This window comes from Ambystoma mexicanum, chromosome 9 (genome assembly GCF_040938575.1).
Source record: "Ambystoma mexicanum isolate Mex_15411 chromosome 9, UKY_AmexF1_1, whole genome shotgun sequence".
In the NCBI taxonomy this organism is placed as follows: domain Eukaryota; kingdom Metazoa; phylum Chordata; class Amphibia; order Caudata; family Ambystomatidae; genus Ambystoma; species Ambystoma mexicanum.
This window is the reverse complement of record NC_090931.1, coordinates 1,467,398,397-1,467,423,002: the sequence shown is the minus strand read 5'-3', so window position 1 is coordinate 1,467,423,002 and position 24,606 is coordinate 1,467,398,397. Positions and strand designations below refer to the sequence as shown.

The 24,606-nt window shown below is 45.3% G+C and overlaps 1 protein-coding gene across 1 annotated transcript in view; it reads right to left on the bottom strand.

Annotated features, from left to right (window-relative positions):
* The window catches only part of LOC138489231 (beta-galactosidase-like), a 797,092-nt gene that overhangs the window by 111,354 nt on the left and 661,132 nt on the right, over nt 1-24,606 (bottom strand). Inside the window, exons 13-14 of the mRNA XM_069616908.1 lie at nt 14,788-14,877; nt 13,703-13,816 (exon numbers count right to left, since the gene is read on the bottom strand). Coding sequence (XP_069473009.1) covers nt 13,703-13,816; nt 14,788-14,877 — 204 coding nt within the window. The remainder of the gene's footprint in view (nt 1-13,702; nt 13,817-14,787; nt 14,878-24,606) is intronic.

Genomic DNA, 24,606 nt, shown 5'->3' with positions numbered 1-24,606 from the left:
TACTACTAGACATAATGCTCATTGGCTACCAGTGCAAGAACCCATCGAATGCAAAGCTCTCACCTTCACACACAAATGTCTGTCCAAAACAGCACCCAGATATATTGCAGACAAAGTGGCCACATCTCAGGCCACGCGGTCAGCCAACCTGAACCTACTAACCAATCCCAGATTCAAATTACAAAAAGCAGGGGGTAACAGCTTCCCCGCAATAGCAGCGAAATAATGGAATGCCCTACTGATACAGAAATGTGCTACTTCCTCTCTACCTTAGAGACCCTCAGCACTTTTGCTGGACTCTAGGACTTTTTCATTTTTAACCTGGAGAGAGCGAGACATTTTTCCCCACTCTCTCATGTATGTTTATGTGATTTTGAACACTGTGCTTTCTTTTGGTTGTGGAGTTTGACAAACTCCATAAGCATCATCTTTTACATTGTGTTCCACAGCCCCTTCAGTGCAATGGCATAGGGAAGTCTTTCAGATTTCCCAGAGATTTAAATACCTTACTCTTGGATAACTACTATTTCCAACAGCAGTAAAGTGAAATTGACTTTACTTACATTTTTAACTTTCTAGACCAAGCACACACTATCTTACAAAAGGATGCTGGAGGGGTTACTTAGTATCCCCTTTGTTTAGGATACCATGTAACAATGTTATGTCACCCTTTCCTCGATGAATGGCTGGTGGCAGTGGTTTACTTTTTACTACCATTGTGGGTTTTTACCGCGGGCTGCGTTCGCAGTCACAGTAAAGCACCCATAGGTGCCATTGTTGTCAAAATGGCCCTGGTCTTCTTTTTTCGCCATTCCTTTGTGGAAAGGTCCTTCTTGAGATTTACTCTGCGAGCCAAACCAGGTTTGGTCCCTTTGCTCATTTTGTCTTTGGCAGAATTCACAAGTGAAGCCCGTCTCTGGCTCCAGGCTATCTGGCGTGGGCAGGAAGCGAGGGAGGTGCCCGAACTCCCTGTGCTTAGTGTCCTAGGAGACAGGAATGCACTCTTAGGTGATTGGCCGGCTGGCTGTCCGGTAAGGACAGCCACCCTGCTGGTAGATTGACAGCTAGGCTGGAATAAATGGGAGAAACCTGCATAAAAGGCAAGGCTTTTGGCTTGGAGTCGACCGCTAAACGAAGGAATCTGAAGAAGAACTTGGAAGAGACGCCTGCTGCAACTCCTGCACCTTTGGTTTGCCTGGTGAAGCCCTGCTTCTGTGCTGAAGCTGCAAATTTGTTTCGACTAGAGAAGCCCTGCCAGGACGACTACTCCCATTGAGTTGGTGAGACCAATCAATTCCAAAATAAGCCACCTGGACATCCTCTGAAAGCTGGTTGAATTTCCACTGCAGTCGCTGCTGGAACCGAATAGCCAGGGAGAGGAACACCAGATCATGTGTGTTGCTTTTAAGCTGGCTAAGAGTTCCAGGAATATCCTCCGGACTCCAAGGATGCAGGACTGACCGAGCTGGAGCCCCCTCAACAGAATGCGGGACCCCAGAGGCAAGGAAAGCCCATCTCGACAGCCAGTCGCCGCGTTGGTGCTATTTGCGGTAGACGCGAGGAGCTGAAACACTGAAGTGCCACTTGCTTGAAGATTGCCGGTTGCGGATGCTGACCGTCCCGTTGCAGAGCAGGAGTCCCCAGAAGTCCTCCCTCTTGTCCCCACGACTGAGGCCCAGGAACAACAGAATCTGCAGAGCTGCACAGGAACAGAAGTTGCCTGCTGCACTTTCCTTCAACCTAAAGGTACTGTACAGTCTAAGAGAACGTACCTCTTGTCTTGCAATCTTGCTTGATCTCAGTTGGGACTTGCCTTGGTTGCTCCTGTAGTTTCTTGCATCTTCTACTAACAGGCATAGCAGCTTGTGACCCTACATTTGAGTCTACTTTTTCTACCAAGATTTTCTAAAAACATTGTGCAAGACTTTTACCCACCTGCAAGTGCTTCAGTTCACCTTGACCTTTGCTACCTAAACATTGGCTGGCCTGGCTCCCTGAATGACTTTTCTCTCCTCTGCATATGTGTTTTTCATTCCTTCCAGGAAAGGGTTAACTGACTTTGCATTGGGGGGTTACTGAAAGTACTTACCGGGTTAAGAATAATTGTGTGAATACTTGTTTTATTCTGAACCCTCTTTTCTTTGACACTCCTCTCAAGATTATTCTAAATGCAACAGTGATACATTAATATCAACAGCACCCTAGCTATTGAAGTCACCTGAGGGTATAGGAAGTGTCTGTGTGCCATCCCAAATGGGTATTTGGTGATTTAGAAAGCTAAGAGTATGTATTTTTAAAGTATATTTTTGTGTTGCTTTACATTGCTCCCTTCTGAAGAAGGCTTATTCTAACTGACTGTTAAATAAATGAATACTTGTTTAATCAAGAAACCTTGTGTGTAATAGTTTATTTAAATAGTTGTCACTGTGAATCTCTGTGTAACTCCCCTATAGCTCACATTGACCTCTCCTGAGATAGGCCTGGCTACTCGACCACACTACCAACCTGTGTAGTACAGACTTATACCAAAGGTTGGGTTCCTATTGCCAGGAGGTCAGGGTTGTTGTAGTGCACCCAAAAGGGTACTGCATACAATCTTGCCTAACACCTACCCACCAAACGAAGAGCAGAAAACTCATTCTGGACCTTTCGCAAACAACTGCGAACGCACCTCTTCACTCAGGGGATCTGCAACTAAATCACCCCCCTCACCTTACACCTCACTTTTTCAGTGTTAACAAATTTGTAAATAATCTATGATAATGATACAACTTGTAACCTGCTACCATGGTGCTGGACTGCAACTCTTTGCAATTAGCAACAAAGCATGGTGTTGGCAGATCTGTAAATAATGTACGATAATGTTGCAACCTGTAACTTGCTACTACTGTGACGGACTGCATTTGATTGTAACTCTATGTATCAAGTACCAATTTAACCAATTTCTTAAGCTAAATGCGCTTAGTTACCTCAGGGCTTTGTGCGCTATATAAATGACAAAATAAAGAAATAAATAGAAACATTTAAAGCAACATAGAAACAACATAAATGAAAGGTTACTAAACAACTAGTGTCTTGGATGACTTCTACTTGTCCTGGCAAGATCTTGCTCCCCAAGAATGTCACAAAGTCAATTTCTTCTAAGAAAATAAGTCTTAAATCAAGTCTTGCAAAGTGCCAAAGAAACAGATCTTTACACAAATAAAAATCCACTGGTAATAGTTCCTTCTTTGCCTGGTGAAAAGATTCCTTTTCCGTTCCACAAAGAAAACAGTACCAATGGTATTCCTGGATAACCTTCCAGGAAAGAATAGGTCAAGATTAACACAAAGTACCACTTCTGCTTAGCAACATCTCTTCTTCTTGCAACTTCTGCAGCGTCTTTAAATACAGTGGTCAGGATGCTTCTGCTTAGGGGTTGCTCCTTCTCTAGCAACTCCCATCTGCCAATGATACTGTGAGAGGAGACTCCCTTACTCCACAGTCGACTTCTGCTTCTTCTACATTCAATTGATACAGATCTGACAAAGGTATCAACCACCACAGTTCTACAGCTGCTTATACTTTTAGGCAAATTCCACAAGACTCTTCGAACTCTATAGGTGGGCAAGACACTCTTCTCTCTTGTATGGTAAGAGAGGGCAGTCTCTTTGCCTTTCCCTTGGTATTGCAGATGGTACAACATCTGTATTTACTTCAAGCAACTTAATCTGTCTTTACTTCAGGCAACTTCACCAAGACTCTTCGACCTCTACAGGTGGACAAGGCACGCTTCGCCCTTGTATGACAAGAGAGGGCAACCTCTTTGCCTTTCCTTCTGTCTTGCAGCTACCGGAAAATCTGTCTTTGGCTTCCAGACTGTTTCTTCTCGACTTAAATAGTCTCAGCTCTGCAGATTGTATTAAATGTCATATCTTTTTCCTCCAGTAGTTGCCCCTCAGCTGTAGTGCTGTTACACTTACCTGGTATCCACGGGGACGCCACCCAGCCAGTTGGTCGCTGGTATCCTTCTCAGTGATTCCCTGGTATGGTTGGCAAGCTCTCTGTCCTGCTTTCTGGGCAGGGGTGTGTTGTCTTTCGTGGGCGTGTGCGGTCCAGTTACTTCACTGACAGCGGCCCAAGTAATGGCTTTCAGGTACGTCTTATTGCTGTTTATTAAGTTGTTATTCTTGCATGCCTTTCTCTGTTTGATCATGTCTATTTTTATCTCCCTTAGATGTGCAGAGCGTCCGCATGGTGAACTGGCTAATCTGGGCCTCGCCGGTAAATGATGGCGCACAATAAGTGCTATGATGTGGTAAGTAAGCGCTTTGCGCAGCTCTGCGATGTCTTGTCTTCGCTGACCTGTGTTCTCTCCCTTTTTTCGTAGGTCGCGGTGTGCTCCCAGCACGTGTGGATTCCCGGAGCGATGGCGGCCGAAAGGCGATCAGCCAGGTAAGTCTTTTAAGCAATTTGTGGTTGAAATGTCTCTAGTACTTCCTTTAATTATGTCTTTTCTTCCTTTTTCAGGTCCTTTGGTCCGGGCGGAGCGCAGGTCCAACAGAGCTACACAGGGGCTGCGAGCAGTGAAGGATGGAGAGCACAGGTAAGATGCTGCTGCTAACGATGTCCTTTTGTCTTTCTGCAGGTTCTGATTTCCCAGGCTCGTGAGTAAGCTGGACACGGTGAGCGCCACGTTGCTAGCTGCAAAGTAACGCGAAGCGTGTTGTCTTGTTCGGGTGTGGTTTAAATAGCCTCTGCAAAGTAGTCCAGGTAAAGTAGTCCCTAGGCCACCACACCCAAAACACTATACCGCATAGCTTGGTTCTTAGGAATCAAGCTATGTAGATGCCTCCATGTTGGATGAAAGCCTAAATAAAGTAGTTCCCTGAGCAGATGTCTTTCAATGTGTAGATGCCAGGCCTTATTTGAGATCTGAGTCCTGATTCCACCTGGCCAATGGGCTTGCCAGTGGGGATCAGGGCTGAGGGTCATGACAGCACTCCCCCCAAGGCCCCTCCCACAGTGTTTCTCCTGTCTGGTCCAGGTTTAGTTAGGAAGTTCCAATGAAACTTCCTGATCAGACGTGGTGCGTGGATGTTCTCACTGGGCTCCCAGGATCTATCTTGGGGTCCAAATCCCTTCCAGTCGACGAGATAGTATAACTTGGCTCTAGAGTATTTAGAGTCCAGGATGCCTTTAACTTCGAATTCAGGTTCTCCATCAATAAGTATGGGTTTTGGTGGTGTCTCAATTCGTGTACCGGGTTGCATTGGTTTTAAGGGGGACACATGAAATACCGGATGGATTTGTAGATTAGGTGGTAAGTCCAATTTGGCGGCTGCCGGGTTGATAATGGCCTTGATGGGATAGGGTTCTAAGTATCGTGGATGGAAAATTCTGGTTCCCTTTGATGGGTACAAATTTTGGAGGCTAACTAAACCTTGTCTCCCAATTGATAGTCTGGGGCCTTTTTCCGACTTTGGTCGGCGAAGTGCTTTTGCTTTTCCTTAGCTTGAATGAGATGTTCCTTCGCCTTTCTGAAAGCCTGAGTGATGGTTGTGTGGAGAGTCTTTACTGCAGGCATTTCCAAGCTGGCTGGAAAATCGAGTTCTGAGGTACGTGGATGCCTGCCATACAGGGTGTAAAAAGGTATTTGTCCTGTTCTAGAATGTACGGAATTGTTTTATGCATACTCGGCTATCCAAAGTAAGTCTTTCCAATCTCTTAATTCATGGTGCAGCATGCACCGTAAATACTGCTCGAGGGTCTGATTGGTCCTCTCGGTTTGGCCGTCCGTTTGGGGATGGTGACTGGTAGATAACCGGACGTCAATCTGCGCCATTGCACAACATTTTCTCCAAAAGTTGGATACAAACTATACAAACTGGCTGCCTCGATCAGAGACCAGAACTGATGGGAAGCCATGTAGCATAACAATGTCCTCCAGAAACACTTTTGCTAAGGTGGATGTGTCTGGGAGGCCTTTGATAGGAATAAAGTGTGCCATTTTAGAGAATAAGTCAACGACTACAAGAATGGTGTTAAACCCTTGACTGGGAGGCAGATCAGTGATTAAGTCAAGGGAGAGACTGTGCCATATGTCCAATGGTTGTAGGAGACCCGATGGTTTTTGTTTTTGTGATTTATTTTGTGCGCAGACACCGCAAGATTGAATATACTGGACGACGTCCTTACGCCAGGTAGGCCACCAAAAGTTCTGTTTCACTTTAGCTAAGATTTTGGCGATCGCAGGGTGTCCTTCTTGGGTACATATGGCCAGTCTCTAAAGAAGGGCAATTGATTCTTGATGCAATATTGTTCTCCTTGAGTTGCCATGCGAGGAAAGCATCAGAGTACATCGCCCGTCGAATTTTGTTTCGTAATTCTGCTTGTGTTAAGGCTGTCGTGATGCCCAAGAGTTTGTCTTCAGGTATGATAGGTACTGGGTCTGGGGTTGTATATACCGTTTCATTGATGCCCATAGAAGATAAGACATCAGCCTTTCCATTCTTGATCCCTGGTCGAAACGTGATTACATAGTCATATTCGGCAAAGAAAAGGGCCCACCGCAACTGGCGCGAGGACTGGGCCTTGGCTGTTTTGAGATATTGCAGGTTTCGGTGGTCTGTGATGACTGTAATGGTGTGTCTAACCCCCAGAAGATAGTGTCACCACGCCTTGAAAGCGGATTTGACGGCCAGGAGTTCTTTGTCCATGATGGCATAATTAATCTCCGGAGGCGAGAACTTTTTTGACCAGAAGGCCACAGGATGCAGCTGGCCAGTTTCTGGGTCCCTCTGTGAAAGGACAGCTCCCATTGCCATACTGGAAGCATCAGTTTCCATGACATAAGGGAGGTCTGGACGAGGATGTCGCAGGATTGGGGCGGAGATAAATCTTCCTTTCAGTTCCTGAAAAGCTTTTTCCGCTTCTTCGGTCCAAGCAAACCTTTTATTGTTTTTTCGTAGCAGTACAGTGATCGGATGCACAACCTGACAGAAGTCTGGGATAAACCGGCGGTAGAAGTTCGCAAAGCCCAGCATGCTCTGTATCCCTTTCAGAGATGTTGGTGATGGCCATTTTAGAATGGCGTTTACTTTGTGAACATCCATTCTGATGCCTCCTGGCGTAAGGATGAAACCAAGAAACTCTACTTCGGTGACGTGAAAAAATCATTTCTCAAGCTTTGCATATAAACGATGTTGACGGAGCTTGGTGAGGACTGAACGAACATGCTTGATATGATCTTGTTTCAAGGCTAAGTACACTAAGATGTTGTCTATGTACACTAAGGCGCAAACGTCAATCCATTCTCTCAAGACGTCATTCATGAAATATTGAAATGCTGCGGGAGCGTTGCACAACCCGAAAGGCATGACTTGATATTCATACAAGCCATATTTGGTACGGAAAGCGGTTTTCCACTCAACTCCTCTTCTAACTCGGACCAGATGGTACGCTCCTCGAAGGTCCAATATGGTATAAATCCGGGCATCTTTGACTTGGTCAGCATTTCAGGGATAAGTGGCAAGGGGTAGCGGTTCTTCACGGTGATCTGGTTTATTGCGCGGTAATCAATACAGGTTCTCAAGTCCCCTCCTTTCTTCGGTACAAAGAACAAAGGACTGGCTGCCGGGGACTTTGATGGGCAGATAAATCCGTTTGCAAGGTACTGGTCTAAATAGGATTTTAAATGAAGGTTTTCTGGTTCGGTGAGAGCGTAGATCCTGCCGCAAGGGATTTGTGCACCAGGAACAAGGTCAATCTGACAGTCATATGGCCTGTGCGGCTGCAATGTGTTAGCCTGGTCCTTTTGGAATGCATCCTGAAAATCGTGGTATTCATGTGGCAAGGTATTAGTTACTCCTAGAGATACAGAAGTCGGGTTCCGGCTCTGGATAATAGCATGCCGGGGAGCAGTTGCCGGGGAAGGTTAATTTCCATGCCCACCAGTCTATCAAAGGGTTGTGAGCAAGTAACCATGGCATCCCTAGTATTAACCGGAACTGAGGTGCCTTAATGAGATCGAACGAAATACACTCCTGATGTCCATCCTGGCACAGCAAGGTTGGACCGGAGGCGATTTATGTCCCATCCACGGTAGTTACCTTGTCCCTGGTTGACTTGCAACATAAAGGAAGCCCATCTCTGCTGCCAGCTCTTGATCAATATAATTGCCAACTGCTCCGCTGTCGATGTACGCTTCTATGGCATGCATCTTTGATGACCGTTGGTGGTTTATTAAGATCACTGGTACTGCAAAGTGCGAGGTCGGTGGCTCTTTCTTCTCACTCGACAAACTGACCTCTACGGTTGCCGAGCTTGGTAGTTTTCCGATTCCTTAACTTCATCCTTTTCTGTGGCCCAGACTGTTCTCCTTGGGTGTTTTACTAGGCAGTCCTTCAGGAAATGTCCTGGTTTTCCACAATACAAACAAAGTTGTTGTTGTCGTCTTTTATCCCGCTCTTGTTTTGTTAATGGAGGTCGTATCCCTCCGATCTGCATGGGTTCTACAGCGTTTTCTGGTACCCGTGGTGCGTTGTCCCTTGATCGAACATAAACCACGCGAGAGTCTGTTTTGGACAGGTCTGCTTTTCGGTCCTGCAACCGGTGATCTAGCTGCACGACCAGATTTATGAATTCGGTACAGTCTCTGGGGGGGATCAACTACCTCGGCTAAGACGTCTTTTAGTTCGCCTCGCAACCCTTGATGGTATAACGTGGTTCTTTTGTTTTCTGGCCACCTGGCTTCGCAACCAGTCTATTAAAGGTAGCAATGTACGTCAATAAGTCCTGATTCCCCTGCCGGAGGGATAAGAGTTTGTTGTGAACTGCTTGTTCCTGGATATGGCGAGCAAAAAGTGTTTCCACTTCTCTCTGGAACCCCCCATAGTCATGTAACAGTGGATCATCATGGGTCACCAACGGCACCGACCAATCCACTGCGCTTCCACTCAAGTATGATAAGACAAAAGCTACCCGAGCTTGGTTGTTTGGAAATGCTCCAGGGCGACAAAGGAAATGAAGGCGACACTGATTTATGAATGCTGCATACATCCGTGGGTCGCCTGAAAACCTTTCTGGTGGTGCCAGGGGAACTGTTCCAGGTAACGTGATCTGTACTGGAGTAGGGGTAAAAGATGAGGAGGTGGGATTTTGCATCGATGGATTTCCCCCAGGCAGAGGAGTCTGTCTTGCCTGTGATTGCAAGAACTGTCTACGATCTCCTCGGTGCGATCTTTGGTCACTATTAGGTCTCTTCAGAGTGCATTAGTCTCTTGCCGGGCAGAATGAACCTCGGAACGAGGGTCCCCGCACAAATGGGCCAATTGGTGAATTTCCGATGTCTCCATGGCGCCCGGGTGGATTAGTTATGGTAGGCTTCGTGTTCTGTTACGCTCAACTGGTATCCACGGGGACGCCACCCAGCCATTTGGTAGCTGGTATCCTTCTCAGTGATTCCCTGGTATGGTTCTCGGTGGAAGTTCCGCCTTGTTGTAGAAGTTGGCAAGCTCTCTGTCCTGCTTTCTGGGCAGGGGCGCTTTGTCTTTCATGGGCGTGTGCGGTCCAGTTACTTCACTGACAGCGGCCAAAGTAATGTCTTTCAGGTAGGTCTTAATGCTGGTTATTGAGTTGTTATTCTTGCATGCCTTTCTCTGTTTGATAATGTCTCTTTTTATCTCCCTTAGATGTGCGGCACGTCCGCGTGGCGAAATGGCTAAGATGGGCCTCACCGGTAAATGATGACGCACAATAAGCGCTATGATGCGGTAAGTAAGCGCTTTGCGCAACGCTGCGATGTCTTGTCTTCACTGACCTGTGTTTTCCCGTTTTTTCGTAGGTTGCGGTGTGCTCCCAGTCCGTGTGGATTGCCGGAGCGATGCCGGCCGAAAGGCAATCAGCCAGGAAAGTATTTTAAGCAATTTGTGGTTGAAATGTCTCTAATACCTCCTATAATTATGTCTTTTCTTCCTTTTCAGGTCCTTTGGTCCAGGCGGAACGCAGGTCCAACAGAGCTACCCAGGAGCTGCGAGCAGTGAAGGATGGAGATCGCAGGTAAGATGCTGCTGCTAATGATGTCCTTTTGTCTTTCTGCAGGTTCTGATTTCCCAGGCTCGTGAGTAAGCTGGACACGGTGAGCGTCACGTTGCTAGCTGCAAAGTAACGCGAAGCGTGTTGTCTTGTTCGGGTGTGGTTTAAATAACCTCTGCAAAGTAGTCCAGGTAAAGTAGTCCCTAGGCCACCACACCCAAAACACTATACCGCATAGCTTGGTTCTTAGGAATCAAGCTATGTGGATGCCTCCATGTTGGATGAAAGCCTAAATAAAGTATTTCCCTGACCAGATGTCTTTCACTGTGTATGAGCCCAAGAGGGCCTGAGAAGTAGATGCCAGGCCTTATTTGAGATCCGAGTCCTGATTCCACCTGGCCAATGGGCTTGCCAGTGGGGATCAGGGCTGAGGGTCGTGACAAGTGCCGCTGTTTCAGCCTTGGACAACCTTGTCCCCCTTGTCACCCTCGTATCAGAGGACCTGGGGTTACAATAGCATTAGCGACTTTAAAATAGTGATGTTTCGTTCTTAAATGTGCTGGTTTCACTTTAACCGAGTTTGGTCTACTGGCTTCAGTAATACTTGCTCTTAATTCAGCTTCAGCCACTTCTACAACAATCTTCGGTATATTACAAGTGGCAAGTTTCTTAATGGAAATAAAATTAGGTGTACGCAATTTCGTTCGGATGTTGAAATTCCACTTCAAAAGGATAAGCGTTGCCACCTTTCGGTCAGCGTTAAGCTTCCAAGGCAATCGGGAACACTGTTTCATGAGCGACCTCTTCTGATGTTGAATATATTTGTAATACTGCAGGAAAGAAAAATTTGGCTTCATTAGGGTTACCAGCAACATTTTCTTCTTTAACGAGAGACATGCAACAGCTCTGTAACAGGTTATATCTAACACTGGGGAAAATAGATGCTTCTCTTCACGCGCTTTGTTTATATACGCGTGTGATACAATTCCTTTGTTAGAAGGACTTCCCACTTCTCTTAACAACTTTGACTCGCTTTTATGTGCATGCAAGTATAAAATAAACTGGCTACAGTTACCAGCAAGATATTCTTGATGGTGTGGAGTACAGAGCTTGCCTTTACCGACTCCACAATCTTCGCGACTGCGGGCTGCCTCTGCTTCCCGGCTTGGTTTCTTCTACTGCTACTGCTACAGCTATAGGCACTCTTGGGACCCCCACCCCTCTGCTGCACGGGTGTTTCCGAGTCAGCCTCATGAAAGGAGAGCCTTCCAGCTTCCCTTCAGCTTTCTTCTGCACACGGAACTTGGGTGGATGCACAACCTCAGTTCTGCATTCACAGCAATTAGGCGCACCTGGAAAGACTGCCTGTTTCTTCCAGCCTCTTCCAATGCTGCCACAGCCAAACTGGGTTTGTGAGCACAGGACCAACTCAGATCCTGGAGGTGAAATATGCTCTTATTCTGCTCCGGCGTCCCTTCTGTGGTCACACTTCCTAGTGAACTGCCAGCCTCGTGGTCTGCTTCTTCAGCTTCTGCCAACCTTCCAGCTCCTGCTTCTTTCCACAGCCCCCTCCTGCTGCAGCTTTTTATGCCTCTCAGGTGAGGCAATTGGTTTCAGTTGCAGGCCCTTAGTGTTTATTGCCTGACCATGCCAAGGGCTGTTAGGCTGGCCTGCCTGTCCTTTAACCATACATGCCACTTTGGGCCTCTCCTTCGTCACAGTCCATGAGGGATTCAGGGACATGTAGTCTATTTTAAGGAAATTCAGTTGTCCTACTTCTTTACTATTTTGAACAGTGATTTTATTTCCTCTGATGTTGTTAAAAGAAGGAGTGTAGGGTTGTAGGGTTTAACCTTTTTAGAAATAGAATAGAAAAGGCTGCATTCCTGTCATTCGGTTTGGTATACTTATGGCGTTGGGGGGGGGGGTGATATTTGATTTTAGAGGTACCAAATACCTTTTCTTTGAATACAACACTTTGTTGGATTATACCTTTGGAGTGTAATTATTCCATCCTTAATAGGAGGTTGAGCTATATCAAAATGACAATAAGCCAGTTCCTCCTTCATCCCAGTGGTAAGAGTATCCCTCTCCAAGGAGAAATACGGTGTCTCACCCTGCAAAGTCTGCCCACTACCCTGGGCCTTGTCTCCACCGAGGTGATCCTCCCGCAGTACCCACCCCTCCCCTGGATTGGGATCAGGGAGCGTCTGCCCTCTCTTGGCCCCCTGGGAGGAGACTCTAGGTAGGATTTTAGTGGGGGATCCGCAGGATTCTCCACAGAGTTCACTGAATGGAACTGTTTTTAGAAATGATCAGCACAGTGACTCAAGGGTTAGCCCAAGTGTAGATTTTGAATGAATATGTGATATTGCCATTATGTGGTTCTGTTGAAAGTGAGGTTGCACTTTCCATCTTGACGGAAAGGGGAGTGCATGCAGAGTGTGTGTGGGCTTAAGTGCTGTTTTCACTTTCTAGTGAGAATTCAGCAGAGAAAGTTTCCAGAAGGGTCTCAAGGAAGGCGGTGCCCACAAAAATGAACTGTCATCTGAGTGGGATCTGAATGTATTCTGAAAACAATTAGGTTTTACCTTGCTGCTGGAAATCAACAGTGGCCACCAGATACTAAAAGAAAGACATGAAGAGCAAACTTCCATCAACTCTTAATATAACAATATCACTTTTTTATGAAGCACTAGTGAAGTAATTCCTCTCACTGCTAAATGCTGTACTGATTTTATTTGTACCCAATTAAACATTAGCCAATGTATCGGCAGTGAAGGAAAAGGCTGTCATTCAAACCTGTAATTGATGGTGTACACAAATACTTGAAGTGAAAAGTCCAATAACCTGAGCTGTGTAAGTAATGTTTAACTGGCTCTGGGACCCAGAGGGATTGGTGGAGGATAAAGAAGCACAGAAATAGGGAGGTGGGGAGAGGTATGTGGAGGCAGATAATCTCAGAGAGGTAGGGAGAGGGATGGAAAAGGTGGAGCAAGGAAAGAATCCCAGAAAGAGCGGGATATTGTTGACTACAGAAGAGAAACTGAGGACCTATAGGGAAAGGATGGTGACATCTGGAGATCCACAGAGACGCTGTTTCCATGCAAGGAAAGAATATAATAGCCCAAGTGAGAACCACCAACTATATTACCCACACTTTACCCATTCTGCTCAGCTCACCCATGTCATTGTTCCCATGCCCATACACCACACTGTCTCTCATGTCATATCATAATCGACATACCTTAGCATGTTCACTATGTATTGCACTATTCACAACACAACAGACAGTTTGGTGTGCCATGAATAAATGTAGTCAACTCTCCCATCCCCCCTGCCTTCTCATGTTTGCACATTGTACATCGTTCTCTATGCCTTGCCCAATCACCATTCTTCTCCCCGATACGCATGGTGTGACTAGCACTCCTGCCCTTATGCCCGTCACCCGCCATTTCCCAGTCACCAGACTTTACTGCATTCACCATACACTTCCCTGTTCACCATTACTTACGTGGATTAACATGACATCCACTCTGCATTTCTCCGCTGGATATGTTGTTCATAGTGAACCATGCCTTGGAATTATCAGTGTGACTTAACCAATTCACCCAGCCTTACTGCGTACACTGTACCTTCATCAGGCCCTGCCCTGCTCACCATATCATTTTCAGTTACAATGCCTTACCCCTTTGACCATCACATAGCCCAGGTCATGCACCGCATTGCGTGGGGCCATCAGCGGTGTGGGCTTGAGGACATCTAGAGGGAACCTGGTCCGGTATAGTACGAATCCGAAATACTGTAACAGAAACAGAAGTGCAAGTCAGATACCGGTCTCCTCAGACAACACTGGTTAGCCCTTAGAAGCAGCACAATGACATCAACCACATGGCAACAGCGCCCTAAATTATGAGCTCACCCCACAAATGAAATGCCCCAAAAAGGGAATACAGGCATGCAAGGTGGCCTTCTCCAGACTAGGTGGGGAATGCTAAGCGGCAGAGCTGTGGAAATGGAAGCCAGGCATGTTGTTCCCTGAGCTTTTATGTCCAAGAGTCAGCCCATATTGAATCTAGGTGGGCAATTACACTTCCATTTACGGTTCCAAATATAAATCCCTACACGCATGCTACTTTCAAGATCACAGCGATTGCCACCATTCATTGACCCAATGACCCCCCCCCACCCCCACATCCCCTTTAAATCTCAGCATTCTTATAGTGAACTATGGGACCCACAATGGGTGCAATACAGCTTCACATAATAACTACAATTCTTATCTACAGATATTTTAAATTTAAAAAACAAGTGTATACCATCTTCATCTTGCAAGGATATAGCATTCTAAGCAACATAGCTACATTCCTCAGGCACTTATTGAAGACATTGCTGCTTTATAGACCGGCAGTCTATGTAATAATGCCAGCATGTTATAGGAAAGGAAATATATTGCTTGCATGAATAAGGAGGAGCAACTTGCACGCAACATACAGATCAATTACCTGCAAGAAAGAGCAAGTGTGATGGAGATTGTCTTATTGTGAACCTTACTGCAGCATAATGGGTACACTCTTTTGTAACAGGTAAATTACATGGGGTGCAGAATTCAGCAGTTGCACACTGTTCTAGCTAACATGGTGCCCCAGCAATTTTCAATTCTCACGTACAGACCTAGTTTGACTATTCCTTGCACTAGATTGGCTTCTTCCATAATTGGACCTGCAGCGCCCTCCCTCCTCCGCCTCACTGTGTAGTAATTACTACACTTACCTGCTTCAGATGCTCAAAGGTCAGAGGGAACACCGACACCACTGGAGGAAAAGGTGACAACACGTCTAGGAATTCCAGGAGAGCTCCATTCTATGGAAGAACAAATCATCAACCTCACAAAGATGAATTAAGACAATTTTTGGGGAAAACTGACAATGACAGCCTATAGTATGGGATGGAGGCCAACTCCCAAACCAGGAAATAATGACACCTCCTTCGCAAAGCAACCTCCATCTATTGCCAGATGTTCAGTGTCAAGCCTTTCGCGCTATCCTGATGAGGTGAATAGCAATCAAGCGGAGTAAGCAGGGCTAGGGCCAGGGGTAATGTATGCAGCACCCTCCAGAGCACAAAAGAGGAAAAACAAGCAACCAGCATAAAGGAATAGTCCGTCTTCACATGTTTTTCACTTCTTCATATTAATACTGCCAGGCTCCGCCCACCTGCAGGATCTGGCATTATAAACCTGAAGAAGAGACTCAGAGAAATAGTGGCAAGAAGCTTGAGCTTCTGCGTGAGATGTACGGGATAATTCACATTCATTTAATTTTGTTTCTATAATAAAGGTTGCTTTTTTAAATGTCGATATTGCCCAACTGAACATTTCATTGCTTTTAGAAAAAAATAGATACTGACATTTGTTATACAGGGAAAGAGGGTGGGCAAAGACCTCTCAATCCAGTCGTTGTCAATATTTAACATAAGGGAGTGTTAAGAATCACAGTTGGGTCCATCTTCGTTTTTAGGGTTTACACACATTATACAATTCAATTTTTACATTTAAGTTCAGATTGTTAAGACCATGCACATTGTTTCTATGTCATGCTCAATTTCACAGCTTATTTAAGTATACCTGTGTTAAGAAAGACTATCTTTTTGCTGCTCTCGCGCCAATAACATGCATTAAGCACCCAACATTTTGCTGAACTTCTCCTGACCTTTGGAGGTATGTAAACGTTCACTTCTAAGCTCATCTGTTTGGAAGGCACTGATCAGTCCCCATTACTATCGTGTAGGGGGACTGTGTCCTACATTGTGAAATTCCTTATTTATTTTAAACTGCACAGATCACCTTAGATTGAGGTGTGGTAGGGATATGTTGTGTCCCTTTAACGCTGTCTTTCACAACTTTATGGTTACTTGCATCATATGTCAAAGATGGGCTGGAGTTTTCTTTACATTATTGCATGCACTTTTACAACATAATGCCTTTTAGAGTACCATATATTCTAGAATGGCCGTGCCACAAGACTTTGCCTCGTCCTTTGGCCATTTTGTCATTTAGCTTTCTTGCTGTCCTCTTAGGGCTGGATTTGCATATTTATAGTCATTTCTTTTTATTTTTTATTTTTTTCATTTAATGAGCTAATTTTAACAAAAACCTTTTTTCATTATATAGCATGAATCTGTTCCAGGTGTTAAAATCAAGACGGAAAAAAAGGAAATAAAGAAAATAAAAAACAATTTAAGTTATTCTGTGCGATCTAATGAAATAGTTTTTCTGTTTCTTCATTCCGAATTCCTCAGCTTGATTCCCACTTGATAGAGTCATTTCACATGCAAAGCCTCTGCTTTCCTGGTGTCAGGTCTGATAAGATGGGAGGGTGTTTCAGATACAGGGGGGTCATAGTTAGGGATTTTATGCCCTTATGGAAGTTTATTTCTCACATGTGGATTGAATAGGGGAATCAGGAATTTAGGAAAAAATATAAAATCTTAAGCAGTCTTGCGCAGGAACAGGAGGCCTTCACAAAGCAATATGGAGAAGGAGCACATTCCCATTGATAGGCTAAGACCATATGTGAGGCTTTTCTTCAGAATTCTAAACTGCCTTTCATAGCTGATTCCAGACAGGAAGGTTCAGTGTTTAGTTTCCCTCTACAGGTTAGGCCCCATCGACTATCTGGAACCTTGAAATTCAAGTTTGGGCAAAAAGAGCAGGTTTGGAGCCTTCATGGGACAGCAAGAGTGTTATGGTGGGAGAACAGCGTTTTCTGGCAGTGATCTTTTAGAACTTTCTAGTCAAATCCATATAGAAGTGCTCTGACCATACAATTCAGCATTGTGAAGATGTATGTGAACAGTTGGACTGGGTGTGCTAAAAGTGAACACTGCAGCACATTTATTGTTGGTCCATGAAAGAAAGGAGCTTGCTGTGAACTTTTCATGTTGGAGCTTGGATGCTGATGGGCCTCATCACAAGTGTGCCGGTAAGCCTACCTTACAGCTCACATTGACTCCTCTTGAGATAAGCTTGGCTGCTAAGCCACACTATCAACCTGTGTAGTACAGACGTATACCAAAGGTTTGGTTACCTATTGCCAGGAGGACAGAGTCGGTGTAGTCTCCCAAAGGGTACTGCCCCCAATCTTGCCTAACAGGGAGGATCACCTGGATGGGGGGTCCTTGGGGAGTGGGAAACTGACTGGTGAGACGCGGTATCCCCTTCCTTTAACACCTTTTCCCCATCCTCTCACGTAGGACATTCCAAACCACTGCCACCCCCCCTTTCCAACACGACACTTCGCACAACACAAAGGACCGGGGGAATACCAGAGCCGTTTACTTGACATGTCCCAATAGAAGGGTCAGGCAAAGTCCGGCAATTGATCAGAATCACACACACACCTGATGGCCCGTTCCCTTCCCCACTGGGCTAAAAGGGGGAGCCAGTGTTAGGCAAGAATTGGAGTAGTAACCCTGTGGGAGACTACACAACACTTGTCCTCTTGGTATTAGGTAACCTACCTATTGGTATAGGTCTGTACTACACAAGTTGGTAGCGTGACTGAGCAGCCAGACTTATCTCAAGAGGGGTAAATGTGAGCTGTAGAGCTGTAGCATTAAAATCCACAATTACAAGTATCCAAATAACACTTACACTCAAGGTTTTCTAGTAAAATAATTATTTATATATTTAACAGTCAGTTTTAAATAATCAGTCTTCAAAAATGGCAATGTGCAACAATAAAAACACAGTTCAAAATATGTTCTTAGAACCAAGATAAGCGAGTAGACACTCTTTAGAGATGTTTAATACACACTTCCTAATCCCTGAGGTGACTTCACTAACTAGGACAGTAATGGCATTTATATATCACTTTTGTACTTAGTATATTCTGATGTTGGTCAAAAAGGAAAGGTTAAAGGAAGGAAGGTGGTTTACAGGTTCTCAGAGGATGTGACCACTTTTACAATCTCCCAACAAAGTCTAGATAAAACCTTATCCTAGCAATATTAGTTCAAAACCAATATATCACCTATGAGGGACAGTTAGAATCAAAGTCAATGGACTAGAAGAGTCTGCAGGGAGCCATGAAAGCCAAAGTCAATTGGAGCAATGTCTATGGAGCTGAGGCACTTCTTGGGTAGCAAAAGGTATTGCACAAAGTTAGAAAGTGTGTTGTAGAAAATCACTGTTGGGTCACAAGCTGAGTTATAGCTAGAATAACTCTAGAAAGGCAGCTACTGCAAATCTCAACTGAGACAAGCAAGCTACTGGCAAAGAGGTAAGTACCCTTGAGTCAGAACAGTACCTCAAGGTAGAAGAGGATCCAGCTGGCTTCTGTCCTGGTTGCAGGTTTGCAGATCCTGTGTTCCTGGGCCTCAGTCGTGGGGGCAAGAGGGAGGACGTCTGGAGGATTCCTGCACAGCACTTCGGAGGCAGCTACAGGCTCTTTTCAGTTCAGCTGCACTTCGCGGTTTCAGATACTGGCAAATAGCACCACTGCAGATCTTGGACACTGGATGGGCTTCCTTCACTCCTTCAGTCCAGCACTCTGGTGTGGTGAGTCGAGCTTGGGTTGTCCTGCTTCGGGAGGGTCCTCAGGATCTTACCTGAGCTTCGGTCTGGCTTAAAGGCATTCCACTCTACTACAGATTTCTCAAACCCTGGCACTCGGTTCCAGCAACAGCAGCAAAGTAGTGCAGCGAGTTTGGGAAGGTCTTCCAGCAAAGTTCGTCTTGGGGTTAGTTGGTTCCACTAACCCAATGGAAGAAGTTGTCCTTTCCAGAGCTTCTTGTTGGGAAGGAGCCTAGTGCTTTCCTACAATTCCAAACTTTCCTAGCGCTTTAGAATTAGGCAAGACTTCTGTTAACTGTTTTCTAAGCACTACAAAAGTCCAGTGGGGAGGAGGGTCACAAAATAAAGATAGTTAGGATTAAAATTCACACAGACACCGGCATTACTGTTTTCAGTTGATGCCGAAAAAGCATTCCACCGGGTTGAGTGGTCGCTGCTGTTTAAAACCTTAAAAAGCATGGGCTTCGGGGACCAGTACATAGCAATGATAAGAGCCAACTACAATACTTCGACAATCAGGATTGCCATCAATGGGGAGGTCTCAGGGAGGGTGGATATCTCGAGAGGTACGAAGCAGGGATGCCCGCTTTCCCCTCTCCCATATGCAATATTCCTGGAACCATTCTTAATTAAACTGAGAGAATCCACGCACATTAAGGGAATAGAAATGGCAGGCACACAGCACTATGCGGATGACATGCTAATAGCACTAGGAGATCCGGTGAGGGCACTGGCGGCTACAGTTAGAGAACTAGAGTCTTTTGGGGTAATCTCTGGTATCAAAATCAATAGGAGAAAATCAGAAATACTGATTCTGGCTGGTAACCGAGAAGAGGTAGAAAGGGAAGCAGCAGCTTTAGATCTCAAGATTGCAGACATAGGGATCAAATACCTAGGAATAACACTAACACACCGGGTAAATCTCCTGTACAATGCCAACTATCCCCCATTCTTAGAACGTATAAGGAGGGACCTGGAGAGATGGAACCCCCTGACAGTTTCATGGTGGGGCCGAATACAGTCGATCAAGATGAACATTCTCCCGAGGCTATTGTATTATTTCCAGGCACTCCCAATCAGGGTTCCTCGATCGTTCTTCAAAGCACTATTGAAAGCGGTAGCATCCTACATTTGGAAAAGGAAACCCCTGAGGGTCGCCAGGGCGGTTCTCACAGCACCTACTCGAGAGGGGGGGTTGGCCCTCCCCCACTTTCAGAAATACTTTCAGGCGGCGCAGCTCAGGATCCTTTGGGAATGGATGGGGGATGATCCTCAAACTATCTGGGCAATACAATATAGAGCAGTCGCCAGATCCCCGCTGGTGGAGCTATTGTGGTAAGCTAAACAGCACATGCACCCGAACCTCCAGATCAGTGAAGTTATGAAGACCACAATAGAGGCTTTGGATGACCAAACGTGAAGGGGTATAATGTCCACGGTGGAAGGCCCCTTCACACCCATCTGTCGGAACCCCCTTATTCCACCCGGAATGGAGAAGGGGGCCTTCGAGAAATGGGAAGCAGCGGGGTTCACAGAAATCGGGGAAATGTTCCAAGACGAGGAAATTAGATCATAAGAGGCATGCAAATCCATTATGAACCTCACTCAGGGCGACAAGTACAAATACGACCAACTCAGGCACTGGCTGGGGTCACCTGCAATTAAAACGGCGACAACAAGAAACCTATGTTACTACCAACTCAGGGGCTAAGAAATGGGTCTCAACGCTATACTCCTTCATAAACTCCCAAGACGAGGAGATCAAGTGGGCATACATGTCAAAGTGGGAGAAAACACTGGGGGAGGAAATCCCAAGGCATCAATGGGTAGACTTGTGGATTCAAATCCAAAAAATGACCCGCTCAGCCGAAACAAGGGAAATGTGGGTAAAAGTTCTAACCCAACGGCATTATACCCCAGAAAGACTGCACATAATGTACCCACAAGCTTTGGACCAATGCTGGAGAGGGTGTGCAGAGTTGGGAACGTGGAAACACATTTGGTGGGACTGCAAGGTAATCAGTGGCTTCTGGGCGGAACTGAGGACGGAGATGGGGAAAATGTTTCCAGAAGCAGAACAGTTGGGGGAAAAGGTATGGCTTTGTGGAATGAAAGACAAGGCAGGAAATACACAAAGTCACAGTGGAGGAGCGTTATGGGCCTACTTATTGCGGCATGGACAGCAATTGCCCAAAATTGGAAAAAGCGAGACCCACCACTAGTTTTCACTTGGCTCCAGAAGGTATGGTCCCATATGGCAATGGAAAAGCTAACCCACACAATTCAAGGCACAGGTGGATCCTTCACAAAGGAATGGGGGATGGTCCAAAACTACCTGTAGTCAGACTACATGGAGCAATGGAGCACAAAATTAAAATTACAGAGATTTTCAGTGCATAATGTTCCCCCATTCAGAAAGACTCCAACATCCTTCCGGGGAGGGGAGGGGGGAGGCTTTATGTTTGATGTTGAGTATTATGTCTGTATTTGAAAACAAACATTTATAAAAAAAATAAAAAAATAAATTCCTTAAAGGATGAAATAAAAGAAGAAAAAAGAAATATAAGGTGCAAATAACTATTTAGGTAGATATATTTGTAAAACTGTTAAATTGTACTTATAGGCAGGCTGGCAGAGAGCACGAGGTAACTCGGCAGCTTTTCCTGTTCATCAATAGCCCAACCAGACTAAGAATAGGAGTGTACAGAGTCAAGGCACGTCATACAGAATTATGAAATCAGGTTTAAAAGAGATTGTAGGACCTCATACAAATATGAGTAAGATGTGTGGAGTATGAATACAAATTAGTTATAAAAATGTAAATCTCCAGGGCAGCAGTGTGCGTCTATGTAAGGTATTCATATGTTAAGTAGCATGGCTGCCAGGAATTGCTCATGATGAAGAAAGGAAGACTTTGCAGAATCCCTTGTATGGCAAGAAGAACAGTTTTGGATGTGTTCTGCCGGTATCCAGTAAATAAGTCAAGAGTATTTAAGCTCCAGGCACAGCACCAGTCTTCAGGGCCTGAGAGCCAGCCACGGACGACAGAATGCTGGTCGGAAATGGCAGAGTCCTCCGCCATTCCCCCAATCCTCATGATCTGTAAAGATTAAAATGTGTCATCTCTTGCAAGATAGACTAATGAACCTAATTCCCTAGAAGGGTGTATTCATTCTGGTTTGAGCGTGATCAGGGGGTACCCCAAAATAATAAAGGGGTGCTCCTGTAAGTTGGGGTTCACTTTCAGTGGTGATGACCCGAGTTGTTACTTAGTTTCTTGCCTTCGTACTTTGCAAAGCCCAAGGCAGGTCAGCCACCCCCATCTGTAGTGATCAGACTCCTAAATAAAAAAAAAAACATGTATCCTGAGTGACTTTTGTAGAAGCCATTTTAAAAAATTATTTCTGCTCACTGGAGCAGGGCGTGGCTCCAGAATTACAGGCCAGCATCGGACTTCGTAACGGAGGGAAACTCAAGCGAAGCACGCCCAGGTGACGATACTCTTGCAACTGATAACAAAATGGGAACAGGTATGTAATATATGGTGATGTGAACAAAATATTTGGTTATGTGAATGCTACTATGATGAAGTAGAGGATGTTGTACAAGGTCAATGGAATAGATAGAATAGGACTTGGTGATGTATTATGGCATAGGACTTTTGGTGATGTAGTATTGGTGATACAGTATAAATTAGGACTTTTGGTGATGAGGAATAAGATTGGATTTCAGGTGATGTGTAAAGGAGTAGATTGGATAAGAAGTGGGTCATGTATTGAAATTGTCACATATTTCTGTTTTTCTACTTTTTATAAAGGGAAGGGAAGGGATCCCCAACTTATAAGGACTGGGAGGTAAGGGTACCACACATTATTCTTCTTATGACGATAAAAGCACTAAGTGGTATTACAAAAGTAGTGGCTCGGTATAAGGAATGAGCCTTGATTTTAGTCCATTTTTTATATTTTCTCTTGCTGTCTTTTGTGGTAAAAAAGGAAGGAAGGTGGGTGAGTCGCGGTGTGTGTGGATGAAATCCAAGTGTGAAAAAGTAAGGGGGTGGGGGAAAAAGTAAGCATGTGCAGCATAGGGACGCGCGCAACATTATGGAGGAAGAAACTCCAATAAAACACATGCATACCACTGTATTGTGACAGAATAAATAAACAATGGATAGTAGAAACAAAGGAAGGGGGGAATGTCCTGCTCCTGGCCAGAGCAGAGTTCCATAACAGAAACATGCTAGAAAAGATGTCCATCTTTGTAGCAGCAAAATATGAAGGGAACAAGTCCCAAAAAATAGAAGAGAATCTAGATCTCTGGCAATTAGTTGAGGATATGGAAGATCTGGAAGGTGAAAAAGAGATGCAATGTTACAAGAACCTGAAGCAGTATGACCAGAAATAAGGGCACCGGTAAAGAAAATAGGGGATTGGCAGTCAGGAGATTTTTTGGTTAGCTTTAACCCTGGGCCAATAAAAAATGTTTGTGTTGAAAATATTGATAGGTAGAGGGCATGGGCGGTCCTGGGACAAGAAGTAGATCAAGCAAGGCAAAATGGAGGGGAAGATCATTATTTCTACCACCTTGAAGAGGTAGGGCAAGAAGGAGATCAAGGAGAGGAGGCAGTGAGAAACCCGTTCCTGCCACAAGAGGTAGTGGGGAGGGACAGACCAAGAAATAGACCAGATTTAATCATGGTAGTTCAAGATCAGCAGAAGAATACTAAATGGGTAGAAAACAAAATAGGTATACACATGCCTCTAATACATAAAGAAGTAGGGATAACGCAGCATGTGCCACAGCCTCAAATGGACAAAAATAATTTGATGAAAGCTCTCCCCCAGTTTACAGCCGGAGCTAGTAAATGGATCTATGAATTTGAAAAACAAACAGCAGGGGTGGCCTTAGCACTAGGAGACTTTAAGAGTTTACTGGTCACCATAGTCAAGGACCAGGCTGGGGACATATGGGCAAGGGCTGGGGTAAGTCTTGCAGATAATGAACATGATGGAGCAGCCTTTGGTGAGGTAAGGGCAAGGGTATAGGCTGCCCTATGAAGGATGTACCCAGATACCCCCTACTTACATTCTTTAATGCAGTGCACAATGGGTGATGATGAGGACCCAGTTAGGTTTATTCTTAAATTACAGGAAATGTGGAGAGTTGAGACGGTACAATTTTTCTATTTTATTGTAAAGAGGGGACTACCAAAAGAGGTCCAGAGGCACTAGATAAAATTGTGGGAATTGAAGCCAAAGTGTAGGCAGAGATACAAAGTATAATAGTCCACAATTGTAAGAGAATCAAGGAGCAGGGAGACAACCCAGAGGGAGCAAACTTACGAGGCAAAACTAGTGGAAAAGAAACTAAACAAGGTTGTCGTTCAAGCACCAGTGAAGGCACCGGCTCAGGGGGAAAGGACAGGAGATACTCAACAAATTGGGAATGCAACAACTGCGGCACTATGGGGTGAAGGAGGACAGGGACAATGGAGTGGGGTGGCAGTACCCCAACCCACAGTGGCAGTGTGAAGGAGCACCAAGGGGAAAAGGAGGTTTCGAGGAGCAAGAGCCGGAGGCTTTGGGGGATAGGGCCCCCGGGGAGGAGGATTGGGAACATCACATTGCTGGTGTTGCGGGAAATGGGGGCATTTTTCAGGGGAGTGCAGGAACAGGCCTGGCATGAGATTTAATTATGGACCATCACCTCCAGGGCAGGGATCCCAAGGGCATCAAGAAAGGAGACAACAGCAATTTGGGCGAGGGGGTCAAAATCTATTCTCCTATGGGGCTGATAGGTAAGGGAAACTACAGCAGGGTGAGGGAACACAGTTTAACAGAATGGCAGGGGGAACAGGCGCCCCATTGCAAGGAGTTACAATGACAGAGGCGGCGAGGATAAATACATATTCTGATTAGGACAGTCCACCAAGAGCACTTGCATGTCCAATCCTATTGATAACTGCACACTCTGAAGAGGAGCCCTTGGTGGAGGAGGAAATAGGAAACAGGCAATTT